A 21484-nucleotide genomic window follows, 5' to 3' on the forward strand; every position below is an offset into this window, starting at 1 on the left:
TACCTTCTATTAATCTCTGTGGTGTCCCTGACCATCTCAAGTTTTATTCCACTTCCAGTAGTTTCTCTTTAGTGTGAAGCCTTGTCATAAAACTTTCTAGGGAGTAGGCTCCCCTAGCTGCTTCAGAATTCCTTGCTGTAACCCATAACTGGAGTAGACAAAACCTGTAACAGTTTTAGCTGCTGGCTTTTTTTTTTTTTTGGCTGCATTGGGTCTTTGTTGCTGTTTGCGGGCTTTCTCTAGTTGCAGAGAGTGGGGGCTACTCTTCGTTGCGATGCACGGGCTTCTCATTGCGGTGGCTTCTCTTGTTGCGGAGCACGGGCTCTAGGCGTGTGGGCTTCAGTAGTGGCGCATGGGCTTAGTTGCTCTGCGGCATTTGGGATCTTCCCGGACCAGGGCTCGAACCCTTGTCCTCTGAATTGGCAGGCGGATTCTTAACCACTGTGCCACCAGGGAAGTCCCTTTTTACTCTATTTTTATAACACATTAATAATAGCTACTTTAAAGTCCATATCTGGTAAGTCCAATATCTGGGTCCCTGAAAATCTGTTTTTATTATTTGTTCTTCTCTCTTGATTTTGCGCTTTTAGTCCTGTCTTTTATTATAGTTGGTATTTTTTTTATTATATTCCATATATTATATATGAAAAGTTGTAGAAACTCTAGATCATATCTTCTTCCAGAAAAGTTCCTTCCTCTACTTTTTAGGCATATTGAGTGGGGATAATCATCTTAATCCAATCAGGGACTTAACTGATTTCAGACTGGGTTGCAGTTTTGTTAAGGCTCAATCTGTATCTAAGTCTTCTGTTTACCTAATCTCTTCCCTGCTTGACTGTAACCAGGGTAAGGTTTTCTTTTTGTTTTGTTTTTTTAAATCACTAGCACATATCCAAATGCCTAGCATATAGCAGACACTCAATGAATACTTATATTATTTGTAATGGAACTCATCACTTCAGTAGATGTAAGCTTTTAGGGTCCTGTATAATTTAGAAGAGAAAGACACCAGTTGACTGGCATAATCTTAGAAAATCCTATTTTCTGCATGGTGCCTATCACACCCTGAGAGCCTGGCAATGTCTCTGCCTCATCGTAATTCATAGTATAACACACTTACCAAGATTTTATAAATGACCCCCTCACCCCCACCCAACAGTGCAATATCTTTCTGTTTTTCCCCAGTTTGGTTACTATAAAATCCATCTCCATTAAAAAATTAAAAAATAAAAGGATAAAAGAGGAAGGAAGGGAAATCCCATATTTATTTTATCTTGTTTTTTGCTGTTACATGACATAACTTTTGCACGTTATGGTGACAGTGTGTTTTATTTAAATTTTGCTCAAGATATAGCACAGATCTTTTAACATAGTTATCGGAGACCATTGCTCTTGGAGAAGGAGATCCTTGAAACAATGGCAGTTTGCTGAATGAATGAATGAGTGCATGAATAACTGAATGAACAAAGCGATGATAAGTAAATGCAGAAAATATAATTTTTGGATAAACATTAACCACTATCCAGATTAACCTTTGTAACCATCTGGAATCCCAAGTTGGAAACCATTGGGCTGAACAAGTAATTTTTCCTCAACTGCGTCTGTTCTAGCTTCATCCAAGCTAATTTCAGTGTTTCATGGATTCTTAGAGTTGGGAATAAACGTAAATGTCACTTCACCAAGCATATAAACTGAGTATTAAAATTCATTCTGTAGCAGCATCCTTAACAGGTAATGTTCTCAAATTAGTGTCGCACAAATGCCTCTGCCTGCCTTTCCCTTCTGTCTTCTCTACATTTTTCACTCTGCTCAGCCAGCCATGGAGGCCAGGTTCATTTGGGGTTTCTCACTGGAATAAAAATAACATAAGGGCCATTGAAGCAGAGATAATAGCTCCCTGAGTATCAGAATCCTCTCTTTGCTGTTGCCTCGGCCAGGTACTTTAATACTCTGTCATACCTCTATTACCCCAGGTCTTATTTGCTTGTTTTTTGTTGACTAGTTTTGCCTAATTATTTACTATATGCCCTTTACTCCTTCTTCTGGCATTCCTCTTATACATTTACCTGGATTTTATACATGTGCATGAAAAAGTTACGTTTACGCTACCCTGTAGTTTATTAAGTATTCAATAGCATTATGTCTAAAAAAACCCCAATGTACATACCTGAATTAAAAAATACTCATTTGCTAAAAAATGCTGTCATCTGAGCTTTCAGGGAGTCATAACCTTTTTGCAGTAGTAGCATCAAAGGTCACTGACCACAGATCACCATTACAAATATAATAATGAGAAAGTTTGAAATATTGCAAGAAGTACCAAAATATGACACAGAGACGGGTATTGAGCAAATGCTGTTGGACAAATGGCGCTGACAGACTTGCTCAACAAAGGGTTGCCATGAATCAATTTTTACAAATTAAAGAATTTGTAAAAAACAAAGCGCAACATCTGAGAAGTACAATAAAGCAAGGTACAATGAAATGAAGTATGCCTGGATCTAAAACTATATGGCCACTATATTTCCAGAATCACCCATCTAATGAATTCTTAATTTCAGATATTTTCAGTATATTTTTAGCTTTAAAGTGTTCATTTGACATTTGATTCTTCTGTATATATTCCAGTTTTCTTGTGGAATGCTCCATGTTTTCATCTTCTCATCTTTTCATGTATTTTATCTTTTACTCTTTTTAAAACACATTAATAATAGCTACTTTAAAGTCCATATCTGATCAAACTCCAATATCTGGGTCTCTGAAAATCTGTTTTTTTAACTTGTTATGCCATGTAACAGCATGGATGTTTTTGTACTTTCATCTGGTTTTTGATTCATTGTTGCCTAGATTTTTGTTCTTATGGTCTAACACACTTACCTAGTTCTAGAAGTTCACATAATTCCTTCAGTCAACTGCTGCTTTTAACCAGTGTCATGGAGCTTACTATCTCCCAAGAGAACTCATTTCAGTATTAGGCAGTTCCAATTGTTTATTGTTTTCTGTGTGAATTAAAATCTGCCTCCTGGATCACTATTGCTCTTTTGGCTTTGGCCATAAAGAACTCATAAACTACTTCACTTATGTGACAGCTCTTCAAATATTTGAAGCCTACTTCCACCTTTAGCTTTTGCTTTCCAGTCTAAACTTGCTTCCTTTGACTATTGTTGGATATTCCGCCATCTCAGTTACCCTTCTCTAGCATCTGAGCACCACAATCAGTAGGTATTGAATAGGACAGGACCAAGGGCAGAGGCTTGTGTTATTCCAGTAGAAACCCAAAGCAAGTAAGCAACATGGCTATTCGTCCAGTACTGAATCTGCTTAATAAGACAGGCATCTCTAGCTTAGCAACTTGAATTTCCAAAATTATTCAGTTATAATTTGGTTGTTTAAAATGGAAACTATTTATTTCCTTGGTGGTTTTGCCTGGTTAATGAACAATTTACTACCGATTACTGAATTTTATAGGTGGAATTCAGTGCAGGTTTCCCTCTCTGAGTTGGCCTTTACATTGAGAATAGAGACTTACAAGATAAGGATAAAACAAAAACAAGCTTTATGACTATTTTCTTGCCTCCCCTCAACCCAAAGAGGACAAAGGAGGAGATTCCTAGCTCAGGAGAGAGGAGGGAGGGAGAGACGTAGGCATCATCCTGGTGACCTACAGTCCTTGAGAAGCACTGGATATGCCACATCAGATCAGGGGTGGGACAGCAGTTTTTTCAGTGTAATAACAGGTGTAATAGCAATGACACAGACTGGAGGGTATGTTCTACTACTACAGATTGATCCAGAAAGAGCTCATGCTGTTTTTTTTAGGTGGTTGCAGTCATGGCTTATATCAGGAGTGGCTAGCCATTCATGAATTAAGCTGTACGTGCTAAGTAACCCAACTAACCTTCTCAAATTGTATCACTAAAAACTAATCACATGACTATTCAAACATAAGTACTTAAATTCAAAGTAGTGTACTAAAACACTGTTGAATCATTTTTAATACAATGTAAAGCCTACGGATTTCAACTAATTTAGGGACAATCTGGTTTACAAATGGAGACAGTCTCATGTATAAAGAAAGATGGTCTCCTTATAAGGTAACATTTGCTTAGAGAGTCCAGGCCCCTCCTGGGAATTTTCCAGGGAATTACCAACATATTCACTTAGGAACAATGTTTTAATAAGGGTTTGTCATTTAACTCTGGCCACAGATGACTGTTAGAACATCACATAGCGAACTATTGACCCACCAGTTCTAAACGCTATTTTTCATAGTGCTCCTATAGGAAATTATTTAGTGGCTTATAACTTGAAAGTTCAACCTCTACCAGCACACAATAGTAAGGTAGATGACAGTAATTTATAGCAAGACGATTAAAATGCTGCAATATAAATATATTTTATGAAATCAAGGGCTATAATCGATCTTGAGGAAGGAGCAAATAATTTTTTTTTGCTTTTCTCTATCTCTTAATTTTCTTACAGTTAACATATTACTTTTTTAAGAAGTTACTTGTAATTTCAAAAGAAATAGAATAAAATTAATATCTTGTAAATATTTTTCTTTAAAAGGCAGTGAAATCTGATCTAGAAAGCTCTATTAGGAACAAAATGGAAGGTCAAAGGGAAAGGTACCAATTAGATCTCAACATTGTGGGCTTGCAATTCAGTCATCATCCTCTCTTCAATCAAGAACAAGTATTATGTGCTAGGCTGCTCCAACTTTATGAGTGTTTTCAGGACAGGCAGCAACAGAATTTATCTCAGCTGCTTTATGAGAAGGTGAGAATGGTTTTCATTATATTTACAGAGCTGAACTTTTAATATTGAAAGAGAAAAGAGACTTCTTAGTACAGAGCAAGCTATCATTGAATATTTTCCCTTAGCACTTTGAATATTTAATCAAATAAAAGAATGGTTGATTTCAGTTTTCCTGAAAAGAAACTATAGGAATTAACTGGCCAGGGAGGCAGCCTCAAACATATCCTGCAGGATATTTAGCATCTATAAATGTTTGCTAATCAATGGTATTCTTGGTCCTATGACTCAAGAAGAATATTTGAAATCATTACTATTTAAAAGAGCCAAATGGCTGTTTTCAATCTTGTAAGAGTGTATTTTTGATAAAAATATTAGTGACCTTGAATCTCTCATCAAATATGAAGAGTGTTAGTCTGAGAATGATTAATCCAAGTAGTCATCTAATGACGTCATAAAGGGTACATAAAATCTGAAGAGAAATCGAAGGAGTACCCACTGATTATTTTTATGAATTTGCACCTCTCATCTAGACTCAGTGCTGAGTTTTTGATACATGAGCATTTTGTTAACTAGTGTTCTCTCTGAAAAGATATTTTGATAGGTCTCATTCAGCTACTTAATACAGTTAAAAATAAATATTTAGTGAGGTATTTAGTTAAATATTCAAACCTAATAGAGTCACCAAGATATTCCAATAAGCTGGAAATTAATTGTACCTTAATATATCTGCTTTTAAAAATACAAGTGCAAAAACTACAGGACTTAATCCATTTGATTGAATTTTCACGTAGCAATTGTGTGGGAGAACTTAACAGATGAAGACCATGAATTAATAAGGTCAGAATATGTCCTAAAACAAATATTGAATATTCTAACTTTTAGTTTCATATGACCATTGTTTTTATAAATGAAGGAATCAACTCTGAAATTAAGATGTAGGTCATTGAAAAAGTGACTTGATTTATAGATTTCTACTTAATAGACAGTTTTCCAACAATATTGTGTAATTTTTGAAGTCTGATCTAGCAATATCAATTATATTTCACTAGAGTACTATCTACTACTGTACATAAAAACTCTACATTTGTTTTTCATGTAGCATGGCTCTCTGTATAAAATAACATTTGGGGATCATTATTTGTAACATGTTTATTATTATTATTATTATTTTGATTCTTAGGAGCCCAAAGTAATTTCTTAGCTGATTTTTACTTTTCTTCAATTTATTCTTTTATGTGCACATAAACACTTTCTCCAATTTCCTGGTAAATTGTAAAAAGAGTAATTTGGTAGGTCATGTACATGCCCTTCTAAAATGAAAGAGGGGAAGAACAGTAGGGAGGAGGAGAAAAGGCCAAGTGTTACAGAGTGTGTCCATTGGTGTCCTACCAAAATACTGATTTATAATGTATGTATCCTTTTAGTCCGTTGGTGTGAAATATATGGCTCTGCTTGTTCTCAATGGGTTCAAACCAAGTTCAAAGTAGTGGGAAACTCACTGACATCCAAGGAATTCTGAAACTGGAATATGTCCCTTTATATGAGTATGAATCTCACTTAAAGAACAAGGAGAAATGCTGCAGACAGTGTTAGAGAGTAGAAAGGCTCCTCAGCTTTGCAGCGTTTTGCTATTTTTCCCTCTAGTTTTTTAAAAATTACACAAGTAATACAGGAGTACATTCTCATTGTAAATGATTCAGTGTAGAAGTTTCAAAGTGTGAAAGACCTACTTCAAACTTCACCTCATGGTTTGAACTACAGCTTTAATGTTCTCTTTTCCATGTATCTGTGTGTATACATATGCCTTGATAGTATTTAACATAAATTGGATCTTCCCATATGTATTATCTGGCAACTTCGTTTTTTAAAATTAATTCTGCATCTTGGAGCTTTTTCCATATCACTATATATAGACCCATAATATACCTGTATTTTAATATGTTTAATCACTCCCCATTCACGACACTTAGGTCATTTCCATCTTATTATGATTACAAATAATAAAGCAATGAACATCCTTGTACCCATATATTCGAGCACACAAGTGAAAACTTCTTTCACACAAGTGAAATCTAGGCTAGATTCATAGAAGTGAAATATTTTGGTCAAGGGTAAGGGTGCATGAAGTTTAAATTTTATTAGAGAGTAATGAATTGCCTTTCCAAAAAAGGTTTTCAGTTTGAATTTCCACTGACAGTACAGGACAGACCCCACTTCCCAGAGTCCTAACCAGTAGTTGATATTATTTGCCCATTTTTCTGTAGCTTTGTGTATCTTTATAAGAGCTTTCATATATATACACATATACGTATATACACATGTACACACATACACACACACACTGGATGTAAGTCCATACAAGACATATGTCTTTTGAATATGTTTTATATATTTTTGTCCCATTCTGTTTCTTGCTTTTTTAACTTCATTTTTCTTATCTCTTGGAAATATTTAAAATTTTATGAAGTCAAATCTGTCAGTTTTTTTCTTTGGGGATTTTAAGTTTTGTTGTTCACTTACTAAGCTTCCTAGATTTGTATCAATCAGCATACCTTTGGTTACAACTCACAGAAAACTCTCTCTCAATTGCTTTAAACAATAGGGAAAAAGTATTACCTTCTGTATCAAAAGTCCGAAGTTAGGGCAGCTCTACAGTTGGTTAATCTGGTGGCTCAACAATATCATCAACAACCCTGGCTTTTCTGTCTTTCTAATCTTCATCTTCAGAAAGTTGACTTGGTTAGCTCTTCTCATGGGAACTAACAGAGTGGCTGCTCCAGCTGAAGGCATGCTGGCCAGACACACAATATGCAGCCTAGAGTCTCACTTTGAGAGCCCTCTCCAACCTTTCCCTTACACCACAGCAGATTTCCCCTCATGTCTCATTGCCTAGAATTATATCACATTATCATGCCTAAACCAGTCACTGGCGAGAAGAATGACATTGCTACAAATGGCTAGACTCATCAGGGTTTACATCTAAAATAAATGGAAGAAGATTGAGCAACTGAACAAAATTGGGGCTCTGCCTACCAAGAGAAATGAGTATTCAAGGGCGACCAATAGTGTCTGGCAAACCAAAATTATAAAGATGCCTTTCTAAGGATGCTCAGCATCACTACTCATTAGAGAAATGCAAATCAAAACCACAGCGAGGTATCACCTCACACTGGTCAGAATGGCTATCATCAAAAAAATCTACAAACAATAAATGCTGGAGAGGGTGTGGAGAAAAGGGAACCCTCTTGCACTGTTGGTGGGAATGTAAATTGATACAGCCACTATGGAGAACAGTATGGAGGGTCCTTATAAAACTAGAAATAGAACGACCATATGACCCAGCAGTCCCACTACTGGGCATATACCCTGAGAAAACCATAATTTGAAAAGAGATATGTACCACAATGTTCATTGCAGCACTATTTACAATAGCCAGGACATGGAAGTAACTGAAGTGTCCACTGACAGATGAATGGATAAAGAAGATGTGGCACATATATACAATGGAATATTAGCCATAAAAAGAAACAAAACTGAGTTATTTGTAGTGAGGTGGATGGACCTATAGTCTGCCAAACAGAGCGAAGTAAGTCAGAAAGAGAAAAACAAATACTGTATGCTAACACATATATATGGAATCTAAAAAAAAAAAAAAAAGGTTCTTCTGATGAACCTAGGGGCAGGACAGGAATAATGACGCAGACGTAGAGAATGGACTTGAGGACATGGGGAGGGGGAAGGGGAAGCTGGGACGAAGTGAGAGAGTAACATTGACATATATACACTACCAAATGTAAAATAGATAGCTAGTGGGAAGCAGCCGCATAGCACAGGGAGATCAGCTTGGTGCTTTGTGACCACCTAGAGGGGTGGGATAGGGAGGGTGGGAGGGAGGCTCAAGAGGGAGGGGATATGGGGATATATGTATGCATATAGCTGATTCACTTTGTTATACAGCAGAAACTAACACAGCCTTGTAAAGCAATTATACTCCAATAAAGATGTAAAAAAAGAGTCTATATATTCTCCTAATAATGTGTGTGTGATATGTAATTTCTAACTTTTTATTCTATCTAGAGCTTATATCTGTGTTTTGTGAGGTCAGGCTTCAACTCAATTTCTTTCCCCTAAAAGATTAGCTTAATATTTCTACTGATTTAAAATTCTGCCTTTATTGTAAACCAGCTTCACATATTTACATAGATTTAAGGACTATCTACTCCACTGACATATTGGTCTGTTTCTGCCCTGTTTTAATTACTATGTTTAATTATTAAATTATGATGTGTAAGGACAAGTGCCTCCTCATTGTTTTTTTCCTAGGATGTATTTGCATATTCTTATAGAGCTGATCTTCCATATGAACCTAAGAATTAGCTTGCCAACTTCTATTTTAAAGATCCTATTACCAAGGCTTCCCTGGTGGCGCAGTGGTTAAGAATCCACCTGCCAATGCAGAGCACACGGGTTCGAGCCCTGGTCCAGGAAGATCCCAAATGCCGCGGAGCAACTAAGCCCGTGCACCACAACTACTGAGCCTGTGTTCTAGAGCCCGTGAGCCACAACTACTGAAGCCCATGGGCCTAGAGCCCATGCTCCGCAACAAGAGAAGCCCACGCATCTCAACGAAGAGTAGCCCCCTCTGAGAAAGCCCGCGTGCAGCAATGAAGACCCAACGCAGTCAAAAAGAAATAAATAAAATAAATAAATTAAAAAAAATAAAGATCCTATTACCAAAAGAATCTAAAAAAAAAAAAAAGTGGATATATGTATAACTGATTCACTTTGCTGTACACCTGAAACTAATACAACATTGTAAATCAACTATACTCCAATAAAAATTTTAAAAAAGATCGTATTACCATTTTTATTGTAATTGCATTGTTATATTAATTTTGAAAGAAATTTTATCTTTATAAAAAATTGGGTTTCCTCATCTAGGAATGTAGTATGTCTTCACATTTGTTGAGGTCTTCTCATGTCTGCCAGTAAAAGTTTATATCAGTTGACTCTAGTCTTGGAGTTGCCACAAACTGTCCCTAACTGTGATAGACAACTTTTGCACGTTTTAGGGTTTTGTTTCCTCTGGTTTTATTTCTCTGTTGATATTCTTGGTGGATATTTCTGTCTGTTTTATACTTTCCTCCGTATATTTTGCTGATTTTATTTTACTTGTTATCCTATGTTGTTATACACTTATTCTTTTATTGTGAAATATAGATGTGTAGATATAATTATAAAATACATGTATAGGTATGGTTGTGATGATGGTAGTGGATATGGATAAAGAGAGATAGATATCTTTTCTGTAACCATGGGATTTTAGATAGAAGATAAGATAAGATTCCTGTGCTCAATATGCCATCTTGATTGATTGGCATTTCTTTATATTAATTGATAAACTAATTACTTAGAAGTTTCAAGGTATAATGTTTGTTTCTTAGACAAATATTGAGGCTCTTCTCAGTTCTGCCCCAAGGTGCTTATATAAAATATATTTTGGAAGACAAGACAGTAATACACAAAAAGTTATACACTTGTGCTTCTGCTGCTCATACCTAGACCTACAGGTGAATTGGCGTGATGGTAACAAGTGGATGAAATGTACCAAAAAAGCTCTTTTCTTTGTTGTAGCTTAAAGCACTGAAGGATGCTACCAAATTAGCAAATGAAAATTTGGAAACAAGCCAGCTGACCAGAAAATCTTTACAGGATTATTATTGGCAGATAAGGTAGGTTTTAGGCCATTCATGTATTCATGAAGCATTTATTAAGTAATTTCTTTAGACAGGGTATAGTACAATGCTATGGATGATATAAAATAAGAAAATAACAATATCCTTACTCTTTTTCTTAAACTGAAGTATAGTTGATTTACAATATTTTGTTAGTTTCAGGTGTACAGTAAAGTGATTCAGTTGTATTTTTTTCAGATTATATTCCATTATAGGTTATTACAAGATATTGAATATAATTCCCTGTGCTATACAGTAAATCTTTGTTGCTTGTCTATTTTAGGTATAGTAGTTTGTATCTGTTAATCCATTACTTATAATTTGTTCCTGCTTCCCTCCTTCTCCCCTTTGGTAACCATAAATTTCTTTTCTATGTCTGGAGTTTGTTTCTGTTTTGTGTATAGATTGATTTGTATTATTTTTTAGATTCCACATATAAGTGATGTCATATAGTATTTGTCTTTCTCTTTTTGACTTACTTCATAAGTAAAATATTCTCTAAGTCCATATGTTGCTGCAAATTACACTATTCCGTTCTTTTTTATGGCTGAGTAATATTCCAGTGTGTGTGTGTGTGTGGGTGTGTATGTGTATTTTTTTTTTCTTAAGCCAATCATCTGTTGATGGGCCCTTGGGGGTTGTTTCCATATCTTTGCTATTGTAGGTAGTGCTGCTATGAACATTGGGGTGCATGTATCTTTTTGAATTAGAGTTTTCATTTTTTCTGGGTATATACCCAGGAGTAGGATTGCTGAAGATCCTTAGTCTTTAGGCAGTTATAGAAATGGTTCCAACCTTTCGTAAAAACTCATTTTTGTGTAAGAATATTTCATAGAAGTGTCACATGAAAGTAGTTGTAGTTTTACAGTCTATTTTTAAAAAATACATGTTGATTAAAAACTACTCTGAACTTATTAATACCTTTCAATTGACTTGGATTATATTTATCTCAAGTGTTTGTATATGTTTGAGAATTAGTCCACATACACATATGTGCAAGATATATTATTAATTCAGTCTAAAAACAATACTCAGATAGTATATAGAGTTAAGGACCCCTGTAAAAAAACGTGATCTACAAGTTGGGAATCATTGGCTGATAGACTCATTGGGAAGAGAAGTTAGGAAAGAATAAAATAACTGGAAAATTAATTTCAAGTCAACACATGATTATGTGTCAAGGAATCTCCAAAAGCAGGAAAGCTCTCTGGGAGGTACTTATTGGGTAGAAAGTTAAACTATGCACAAAGATATGACAACTGTGAGAGTGATTTGATAGTTAAAGAATTTCCCTGACTCTCTGCCCATTGACCTGAAATGGCTCTACAAGCTCTTAACCACTAGAGGCAAGTTGTTTTAAATAATTGGTTTCCTAGAATAACCTAGTTAAATGCAAACAATATTACTTGAGGAAGTTGACATATGCCTTGTACAAGTACTGGCACATAGTGTACTCTCAATAAATGTTAGTTGAATGAATGAGTGAATGAACAGAAACCTTCAGTATTTACAAAACAAACTAGTGTTATTTATAAAATTAACTACAACTTAAGGCAAAGAACAGTCATTGGCATAAGGAACACAGAGCAAGTAAGGAAGGATTGAGGAGCAAAGAGAGTGGTAAATATGTGGGTAAGTCTCAATGAACAATCCTGTAGTGATGTAATGATGTCTTACAGTGTATAAAAATACAGAGAGAGTTAAAATATAAAACTTTTAGAATGGAGTAAAGAATGGAGAAGGGTTAATGTAATTAAAGATATTTGCATTGACTAGGAGGAGAATAAAGGTAAAGCTTAATATTAGACTTTGATAAATCAAGGACTTAGATTTTAACTTGTGACCTCTAAAGAAAGAGAATTAAATATATCTTCCAAATCAATTGAAGAGGAAAATAGGGTAATAAGAAAATACTCAAACAATCCAAAAGAAGGCAAAAAAAAAAAAATAGAGAGAAAAGGGACTGTAGAGACTGATGAGACAAGGAGAAAGCATAAAAGAAAATGGTGGAGTTAAACCTAAATATATCTAAGTGAGTTAAGTGATCCATTTTTATCTAGACTGGATTAAAATAATTGGATTTTTTTCTGGAATTTTTCTTTGTGGCAGTTATGTCTGAATTTTATTTTATTTTATTTTTATTATTTTTGGCTGCATTGGGTCTTTGTCGCTGCGCGTGGGCTTTCTCTAGTTGTGGCAAGCAGGGGCTACTCTTCGTTGCGGTGCGCGGGCTTCTCACTGCGGTGGCTTCTCTTGTTGCGGAGCACGGGCTCTATGTACATGGGCTTCAGTAGTTGTGGCACATGAGCTCAGTAGTTGTGGCGCACGGGCTTAGTTGCTCCGTGGCATGTGGGATCTTCCTGGACCAGGGCTCGAACCCGTGTCCCCTGCATTGGCAGGCAGATTCTTAACCACTGTGCCACGAGGGAAGCCCAATAATTGGATTTTTAAAAATCCAGTTATATGTTATTTAGGAGAGACTTATCTAGAGCATAGGGATATAGAAAGTTAGAGAATAAAATAATGGAAAAAATATGCCACATAAACACTAACAAAAGAAAGCTGGCATAGCTAAGCTAGTATAAGATAAAATAGATCTTTAAGGCAAAAAGCTTTACTAGAGCTAGAGGACTACATCAGAATATATGGTTTAATTCAAACGTGTGCATACACACACACACACACACACAGACATATACATATATGCATATCATATGGCTTCAAAATACATAAAGCAAAATTTGACAGGAATATAAGGAAAAATAGCAATTCACAAATGTATTGGGCAATTTTAACACATTCCTCTCAGTAATTGATGGAATAAATAAACCAAAAAATCTTATTAAGGATATAGAAGATTTGAACAACATGCTTAATAGACTTGACTTGGTGTATTTGTAGAATATTGTACCTAACAACTGCAAAATACCACTGTCTTCAAGAACACATGGAACATTTACAAAAATTGACCTTACGTTATCTCAACAAATCTCAGAGTCTCAATATATTCAAAGGATTTAAATCATTTAGTGCAGAAACCCAATACAAAAATGCAAAAAATATTGCTAGGAAATCTCCATATGTTTGGAAATTAAGAAATACAGGTCTAAATAATTTGTTAGCCAGAGAAGACATCATATTGATCATTGGAAAATGTTTTGAATTTACTGATAAAAAACTAATACGTATCAAAATTTGTGAGATACAGCTAAAATAATTCTCAGAGGAAAATTTGATTATTTAAATACATATGTTAGAGAAAAAGAAAGGTTGAAAATTAATGAGCTAAGCATCTTTCTTAGAAAGCTAGGGAAAAGGATAGAAGGAATGAAATAAAGAGAACAGAAATTAATAAGAAAGCTAGGATAGAATCAACAAATCCAGATGTTTGATAAAAAATTGATAAACTCGGGACTTCAGTTTATGAGGTTATCTTATCCTTGAAATTAAAACCTAACAACAATACAAAAAATACTGCAACCCAATTTCATTCATGAAATAGCTAAACAGAATTTTATCAAATAATATAGCTAAACTGTGGTCATTCCAGGAATGCAAGGATGATTTAATATTAGAAAGTCAATCAGCATAATTTGCCTTACTATAGTGTGTTTGCAAAGTCAGGAAACCAGTAATAGTATATTACTTCAACATCCAAATAATCCGCTCACTACCCATCAGGCAAAGTACCTCTAAATTTGAAGCAATGGTTCTAATTGTTACTCTGAAAAAATGTATAAGAAATATACTACAGAATGTCCAGAAAATCTGGAAATACATGGATGTTAGCAGAGCAGTTTTGAATAGTGAAAAATCTTTAAGAGGTATGAATCTCTAAATGGAATTTCATTCTCTACAACAAGATGTGGGTAAAATGAAAAAAAAAAGGAAGGGTGGAAGGGCCCAGAAGAGTTAGTACAATACATTCTTCCAGGCCATTTGTAATGACTTGTACTGTAGTTCTAATCCACTAACATATTTTTTAAAATTTATTTATTTTATTTATTTGTTTTTGGCTGCATTGGGTCTTCATTGCTGCGTGCGGGCTTTCTCTAGTTGTGGTGAGCAGGGGCTACTCTTCATTGCGGTGTGCAGACTTATTGCGGTGGCTTCTCTTGTTGCAGAGCACAGGCTCTAGGCACGCAGACTTCAGTAGTTGTGGCACGCGGGCTCAGTAGTTGTGGCTTACGGGTGCTAGAGCGCAGGCTCAGTAGTTGTGGCGCATGGGCTCAGTAGTTGTGGCTCACGGGCTTAGTTGCTTCGCGGCATATGGGATCTTCCCAGACCAGGGCTCAAACCCATGTCCCCTGCATTAGCAGGCAGATTCTTAACCACTGCACCACCAGGGAAACCCCACTAACATATTTTTAATCTAACATTATTGTAGTAATACAAAACAGCTCTATGATTTAGAAAAGGAAAAGGACTTCTCCCTGCTACACAGTATATTATGGACTTGGAAACAGATGAAATCCCTTCGACAACGCCAAGGGTTTACAAGCACCTCGATAAAGTTGCAGTTTCAGAGGTGAGTGGCTGCTCTATTTGTTCTTATAGGTCTCCTGAGGAGCTGCCCACGAATAACTGGGAATTCACAGTAACTTGGAAAAGAAAATCCAGAAGCTAGTCAACTATTTGACGTAGTCAACAAAGAACTTGTATTTTGAATGTATAAACAATACTTACAACTTAATAAGACAACTCAATTTAAAAATGGGCAAAATATTTGAACAGACACTTCATTAAAGAAGGTATATGGATGGCAAATGAACACAGGAAACAATGCTCAACATTATGTTATGTCAATAGGGAAATGTAAACTAAAACTGCAGTGGGATACACTACACACCTATTAGAATGGCTAAAATCCAAAAAAAAAAAAAAAAAAAGAATAGAGAGAAGAAAGAAAGAAAAGAAAAAGGCAATAACAAATGCTGGCAAAGCAACAGGAACTCTCACTGATGGCTGGTGGAAATGCAGAATGGCGCAGCTACTTTGGAAACAGTTTGGCACTTTTTGATAAAGTTAAACATAGACCCAGCAATCATACTTCTAGATGGAACATGTAAGTCACAAAAACATATCTAGTGGAGGAGATAGTTACAAATTAAAAACTTTGCTTGTTAATCACTTCTTAAGCTGTTTGTGAAGCCACAGTGAAATATTGTGAACCCACAGTGAAATAACTGGTTCTCTCCCACAAGCCATTGTCCTGGGTCTTTTGTTTTTCAAAACTATAAAAGATTACTATAATTTCAGGCAATTAAGAAAGATGTTTAGCTTTGTTGATTGTTTTTCCTGCTGTAGTAGTTTTTAACAAAAGTGCTTCTGACAGTTTCTAAACCTAACCCTGCATGGACTTTGTTTATCTTAGGCTCCTGAATTCATGTAAACTTGCTGACTTGCCTCTCATCTTTTAAACCGGTCTAACACACTCGTGCATTATGAACCCCTCTTCAGAAAAGGAGAGTCACAGATGCAATAAGCTTGTTCAGAACGGTAGCTCTGGACCAATATTGCCTGCTCACCACCTACTCTTATTCTACTAAACTCCAATCCCACCTGAGGCCCTTTGCATTTGTTCCTTCTGACATTTACCATTCAACTTTCCCAGTGGACTTTGGCTTGGGTTTGCCTCTCCAGATTGCTCCTGTAGACTTCTGAACTAAACCCCACAGTGTCAGTGATGAGTCTGGCCGCAACAGGACTAGCTAGCCCCAGCTACCCTAAAATGGGGCATTTCACTTGAGCAAAGTATCATTCTTTTTTTTTTTTAACATCTTTATTGGAGTATAATTGCTTTACAATGTTGTGTTAGTTTCTGCTGTATAATAAAGTGAATCAGCTATATGCATACATATATCCCCATATCCCCTCCCTCTTGCGTCTCCCTCCCACCCTCCTTATGCCACCCCTCTAGGTGGTCGCAAAGCACCAAGCTGATCTCCCTGTGCTATGCGGCTGCTTCCCACTAGCTATCTATTTTACATTTGGTAGTGTATATATGCCCAATGTTACTCTCTCACTTCGTCCCAGCTTCCCCTTCCCCCTCCCCGTGTCCTCAAGTCCATTCTCTACATCTGTGTCTTTATTCCTGTCCTGCCCCTAGGTTCATCAGAACCATTTTTTTTTTTAGATTCCATATATATGTGTTAGCATACGGTATTTGTTTTTCTCTTTCTGACTTAACTTCACTCTGTATGACAGACTCTAGGTCCATCCACCTCACTACAAAGAGCAAAGTATCATTCTGATCAACTAGAAAAGCTGATGTTTGAAATGCTCCTGGGAACTCTGTTTCCAGGCTAAGTGTATCACCAGCAACCTCAACACAGGCCTTCACCTTGTAAACCCTAATTGAATAAGCTTGTAGCCAGGCCTATGTGAAAGACAGTACTTATGACAGGAAGACCTGGGACCTAGACACTGAGCTCAGGTTATCTTTTCTTCATATATTTGGTTTTGGGCATATCGAATTTGATAAGCTTTTGAGACATCCCTAAATAAAGCAACTGAATGGGCAGCTGGATGTATGGTTTGTACTAGAAAGAAAAATGCTGAATTTTGTGGCAGAGTAATAGTAATTGAAGCCATGTGTGTGCATGAATCTGGTTAGGGAGAGGGTAGAGAATGAGATGAAAAGAGGGCCGAGAGCTAAGTCTTGAGAAACTGCCTTGAATGGCTTGATAGAGGAGGAGAAACCAGAGGAGGGACAGAGAAACACCAGTTAGAGTGTTTTGCCACAGAGGCAAAGAAAGGGGAGTATTTTAAACAGGAGGGAGGGTTAATAGTGTTTAATGCTTCTGAAGAATCAGTTAAGTCTAGGACTAAAAATGTTCATTGGATTTCCTCACATGGAGGTTACTGATTGAGAAATTAGAGCAGGTTTTATGAAGTGATGGTGGCAGAATAAAATAGCAGGAAGTTGAGGATATAGTCCTGTCTTCTCATTCAGGCAATAAATTTTCCTTGTCAAACGTTACCAACACTACATTAAACTTAGAGAAACTGCCTGGGTAAGTAGCCACAGACCTTGTTGTATATTGGCTACTGAACCCAAACCACAGCACTGGTAAGTAGCACGGTGAACCCAGATTCCTGTATATTGTCTTCACCTGTGTTCTCTGTTAGGCTCCTACTTACCTGGAAGGGATCCAGATAACTGTCAGAGGGGCTTTTAAAAGATACAGAAAGAGCAAGCTATTCAAGCAGGAAAATCCATGTCATTTCCCAGAGCTACTGAATAGAAAGGAGGAAGCTGTGGAACCAAGACCACTGTCTCAGTGATCTCCTCAAAAAGAGACTGCCTGTTAAAACACCTATTGTCTGAATACTGTACATTGCCTAAGTTACTCCACCCTGGAATCACCTGGGAGAGATCTAAAAACCACTATTATGATTTAGTTGGTACGAAGTATGGTCTGGGCATCAGGAACTTTAAAAATATCCCCAGGTGATTTTAACATGTGACAAAGTTTGAGAGCCATTGGATTAAACAGTAAGTTAATTGACTTTCATATTGATTACCCTGAAGCAGAGGAAAATAATAATAATATTTGTTGAGTGTTTGTTATACTCCAAGCACTGGGCTGAGCACTTTACATGAATTAGTGCATTTAATTCTCATAACAACCCAATTTTCAGATGAGAAAAGTAAGGCATAGAGTACTTAAGTAACTTGCCCAAATTCCATAGTGTCAGTAATGGGTCTGGGCTTCAACACAGGTAGTCTGGTCTCTAGCCCATATAGGTAGTATCTACACTAGGTTCCCTATATTTTACTGCAGAAGGCAAAAAGCATATGATATTTTACAATGATAATGAGATATAATTCACATACCATACAGTTCATCCATTTAAAGTGTACAGTTCAGTGGTTTTTAGTATGTTCACAGCATTGTGCGAGCATCACCACAATTAACATTTTATAACATTTTAGGCACCCCCCCCCCAGTAGAACTATCTTCCTATTAGAAGTCACTCCTCACGTGTGTAGATATAGTTTTTATTTTTCTTGGGTATATACCTAGGAATGGAATTGCCAGATCATATGGTAACTCAGTGCTTAACATTTTGAGGAACTGCCAGAGTGTTTTCCAAAGCAGCTGCACCATTTTCTATTCCCAACAGAGCATATAATACTTATCAAAGAATCTCCTTTTTAAAAGATTAAAAATAAAAAGCTGAACTTTGAACTGAAAAGAATAAAGTCAACTCCCAGACCAATTATTTTCTGAAAGGGTTCCAGAGAACTGGGGTTTTGCTGGACTACTAATAGAAGAGGAATAATAGTAATACCTACTTCGTAGGGTTGCTGTGAGAATTAAATGAGTTAATATGTGTAAAGTACTTAGAATAAGCCTGGCATGTGCTTAGTAAGTACAATGTAAAAGTTAGCTGCTGCTACTACTACTAGTAGTAGTGGTGGTAGTAGTAGTAGTTATTAGTGGTAGTGGTGGTGGTGGTACTAGTTGTAGTAGTGATAATAGTAGTAGTAGTTGTCATCGTTGTTAGTGGTGGTGGTGGTGGTGGTAGTTGTAGTGATAGTAGTAGTGGTAATAGTTGTCATTGTTGTTAGTGGTGGTGGTACTAGTTGTACTAGTGATAGTAGTAGTAGTTGTCGTTGTTGTTAGTGGTGGTGGTACTAGTTGTAGTAGTGATAGTAGTAGTAGTTGTTGTTAGTGGTGGTGGTACTAGTTGTACTAGTGATAGTAGTAGTAGCAGTTGTCATTGTTGTTAGTGGTGGTGGTGGTGGTAGTTGTAGTAGTGATAGTAGTAGTGGTAGTAGTTGTCATTGTTGTTAGTGGTGGTAGTGGTACTAGTTGTAGTAGTGATAGTAGTAGTAGTAGTTGTTGTTGTTAGTGGTGGTGGTACTAGTTGTAGTAGTGATAGTAGTAGTAGTAGTTGCCGTTGTTGTTAGTGGTGGTGGTGGTGGTGGTAGTTGTAGTAGTGGTAGTAGTAATGTCATGAACTGCTTACTGTTTATGCATAAACCCCAAGGAGTATAACTGAGATTTACCACTTAATATTCCTATAGTGTCCTGCCCTTACACATGCTCATGTTCTCACAGCTTAAAAAATATGAGAGGGACTTCCCTGGCAGTCCAGGGGTTAAGACTCCACGCTTCTACTACAGGGGGCACGGGTTCGCTCCCTGGTCGGGGAACTAAGATCCTGCATGCCATGTGGCAAGGCCAAAAATTTTTTTTAAAATATGAGAGGAAGCAAAATGAGAGGAAACATGGCATGTGCCCTTAAATTTATATCTTCCATCCCCCTTGGTTACTTATTCTCACCAGAGAGGTTTCTTGATGTCCTTAGAAAAGGCTGAAGACACTAAGTAGGGAGAAATCTGTGAAAACTAAGAACAAGTTTATGAAGTTTTATGTATATACATATATATGTGTGTGTATCATACTGATAATTTCCTTGGGATGTAAAATTATTTTATGTAAGAAATTGTGGTGTGTGTGTGTGTGTGTGTGTGTGTGTGTTGGCAAGATCTCTAACAACTCTCAAATCCATTATTCCTGCTTTAAATAATTCTATTTATTATTAATTAGGATGAAAATGAATAAATGTGATGAACAAAAACAAGAAGAATTGTCAAAAATGTCTGAGACTCAGAAGAAAACTGAAGGAAAAGCATTTAAGAATGGGGAGAAACAGGAGGTATTTATATTGCAAAATAACATTCAACTCATCTTAACTAGTTATAATATTTGTTTGGTAGAATAGGAAATCTTGGTATTTGTAACAGTTACCCAAGAAAATGACAAATATAAGAAATAAAGTTTAATTTTAAGAATAATTGTCCTAAGCAATGAACTTACATTGTAAATTATATATTTATTTTTCTGTTTCTAGAGCTTCTCATATTTAGCTTCAGAATTTGAAGAAATAGATATTGAAAGAATAAATCCAATTACCTTGATGCCACAACTTTCTTTCACAGCAGAATTAACAAACTTATCTAGATGTTCACTGTAAGCATTTTTAAAGGATTATTTCTTCATTATATATTGTCTAGTAATTGTATTGTTTTTTTAATAACATTAGATTTCTTGAGTGAGTACCATATACCAGGCACTTAGCATGCTGAGTTTAAAAAATATATTTGCACATTTAATTGCCATCATAGCTCTATGGTATTATCTTCATCTTAGAGATGGGGGTCACACTTCTAATTCATGACTGAGGTGGGACATAACTCAGTTTAGACTGATGATTGTTTTTTGTTTTGCTACGGTAGTAATTTTTGTTCAGGTATAGATAGGTGGAATATAAAGCCACTGTGAAAAATAAGGTTATATGGTCACCCTTGCTTGTTGAAGGACCTCCTGGCTTTCATAGAAAGTGTTTGGTATAGAAAAGGCCCTCTGGACAATTTTCTACTTTGACAATGCAAGCTTCTTTCCTTCTCAGTTGTGACTTCTTCCTTGAGCTTTAAGGTTTTCTCCCTACTCCTAGGACATCCATGCATAAACAGATGTCATGCCGATTCCCATTTCTCCCATCTCTAAGCCTTTGGATCTCATCTCCCTTAAAGAGGATGTAGCAACTTAGAGCACTGAACTAGGTACAACTTTCCAACATCTCTGTCCCATGGAACACTTGGTACAGATTCATCTCTGAGTACTGTGCATGTGCATCATTTAGCATGGTGTTGGAAGGTAGTGTGTGCCCAATAAATACTAATCTTCATTAAATGAATGAATAGGTGGTTAAACTTTTAAATGAACATAAAGAGTAGCAAACACAAAGGCACAATTATCATTACCTTCTTTCTGACTAGAGAAGTGCAGCAGTGAAGCAATGTTTTATTTGTTCTATACCTACTTCCAAAAAGGGCCCAAGATGATTTATTATGTAAGACATCCATGCAAAAGGACCATCTAAATGAGGACAAGAGAATAACCATAAAATGGAAGTTGGAAGTAAAAAGGAGAAAGAGAAGGAGGAAGATATCTGTGCTGGAAAGCCTAGGCTAA

The 21484-nt window shown here is 36.3% G+C and overlaps 1 protein-coding gene across 1 annotated transcript in view; it reads left to right on the plus strand.

Annotated features, from left to right (window-relative positions):
• CC2D2B (coiled-coil and C2 domain containing 2B) overlaps positions 1-21484 on the plus strand; it is a 99182-nt gene that overhangs the window by 18734 nt on the left and 58964 nt on the right. The window contains 5 exon segments of the mRNA XM_068548990.1: positions 4570-4779; positions 10393-10490; positions 14881-15021; positions 20057-20165; positions 20361-20479. Coding sequence (XP_068405091.1) covers positions 4570-4779; positions 10393-10490; positions 14881-15021; positions 20057-20165; positions 20361-20479 — 677 coding nt within the window.

This window comes from Eschrichtius robustus, chromosome 7, assembly GCF_028021215.1.
Source record: "Eschrichtius robustus isolate mEscRob2 chromosome 7, mEscRob2.pri, whole genome shotgun sequence".
Classification (NCBI taxonomy): Eukaryota; Metazoa; Chordata; class Mammalia; order Artiodactyla; family Eschrichtiidae; genus Eschrichtius; species Eschrichtius robustus.